The sequence below is a fragment of the Meleagris gallopavo genome, chromosome 6 (genome assembly GCF_000146605.3).
Source record: "Meleagris gallopavo isolate NT-WF06-2002-E0010 breed Aviagen turkey brand Nicholas breeding stock chromosome 6, Turkey_5.1, whole genome shotgun sequence".
NCBI classification, from domain to species: Eukaryota; Metazoa; Chordata; class Aves; order Galliformes; family Phasianidae; genus Meleagris; species Meleagris gallopavo.
This window is the reverse complement of record NC_015016.2, coordinates 483,323-484,733: the sequence shown is the minus strand read 5'-3', so window position 1 is coordinate 484,733 and position 1,411 is coordinate 483,323. Positions and strand designations below refer to the sequence as shown.

At 63.6% G+C, this 1,411-nt stretch overlaps 1 protein-coding gene across 1 annotated transcript in view; it reads left to right on the top strand.

Moving 5' to 3' along the window:
• Positions 1–785, top strand: part of PTPN23 (protein tyrosine phosphatase non-receptor type 23) — a 16,249-nt gene extending 15,464 nt beyond the window's left edge. Inside the window, 2 exon segments of the mRNA XM_019616731.2 lie at positions 1–172; positions 174–785. Coding sequence (XP_019472276.2) covers positions 1–172; positions 174–564 — 563 coding nt within the window. The 3' untranslated portion in view covers positions 565–785.
• The last annotated feature ends 626 nt before the right edge of the window (positions 786–1,411 follow it).

Below are 1,411 nucleotides of genomic sequence, written 5' to 3'. Positions count from 1 at the left end.
GGCTGACGGAGCCTCTCCCGCAGCTCTACTTCCAGCAGGACCCGCAGGATCTGGTGCTGGGCGGCGATGTGCCCATCAGCTCCATCCAGGCCACCATCGCCAAGCTGAGCATCAAACCGCCGGGCGGGGTGGAGGGAGGGGTGGGCTGGGGGGCCGGAGGTCGCCCCTGTGCCCAACGCTGCCGCCGTGGAGGCTGTGCCGGTGCTGCCTGACGCTGTGACGGACGGAGGGACGGGGACGGACGGAGGGACGGCGGCAGATGGTGTCTGTGCCCCCAACCCTGAGCCGGTGCCAGAGCCGCCGGGTGACGCCGAGAGCAGCAACCACGTGGAGGAGATCCCCCCGCCAGCCCCCGCTGCCCCCCCGGCGCCCACCTCCTCCCTGGAGCTCCTCGCCTCGCTCACACCCGAGGCTTTCACGTTGGACGCGTCGCTGAAGGGCAAACAGCGCATGAACAAACAGAACTTCCTGCAGGCGCAGACGGGCGAAGGGCTGCGGGCTCCCCGGCCCAGCGATGACCCGCTCAGCATGCTCGACCCCCTCTGGACACTCAACAAGAGCTGAGGGGTGGCTCAGCCCACCCCCCCCAGCAGCACTACAGCCCCCAGCTCGGTGGGGCACGGTGGGGCACGGCCTCCCCCCACCCTCTGCTTTGTGCAGCGTCACACGGGCGCTCAGCACGGCCTTTCACTCTGAGCAGAACTGACTTTTTCAGCTCTTTGCTACTAAAATAAAGAGAGTTTGATCTGGCACAGAAGCGCTTCTCCCACTTGGGCTTTGGCCACAGCCGTGGGGCTGAGTGAGGGGGCGATGGGTCAGTACTGCAGCAGCCACGCTCAGGTTAGTTGTTTAATGGAGGTGTCTTTGTACACATATAAAACACAATCTGGTACAAAAATGCTCCCACTGTACAGCACAAAGCGTACAGCAGCGCTAAGGCCACCCGAGGTGCGGGGCGGGCGCTGGGGCCGGGGCTGTCGTCCTCCTCCTCCTCCTCCTCCTACCCCCCTGCAGCTGCTCCCGGGCTGCAGCGCTGCCCCTACAATCAGTGGGGTTTGAGGAACAGACAACAGCATCGTTTACTTGAGCAAAAAGAGCATTAGAAACTGCTGGGGAATGGCTCCGTACACCTTGGAGCAGAATGTGTGCCCTGGGCCCCTCTCCTTCAGCCCCAGGAGGAGGAGGAGGAGGAAGGTGCTACTGCTGCAGATGGGGCCTGGGGCAGCTCCCGCACTCTCCTGCCAGAATAAATAAATATATACAGCATATAAATAAATAGGGCAGGAACTGCTGCAGCACAGAGCCCACACACAGCAGGGCTGCCCGGGGCCGGCCTGCACGCTAAGGCACGTGGAGCCGCTCTGAGCATGGAGCCGTCCTGCCTACAGCCACAGAGCTGTGCTGCGTGCAG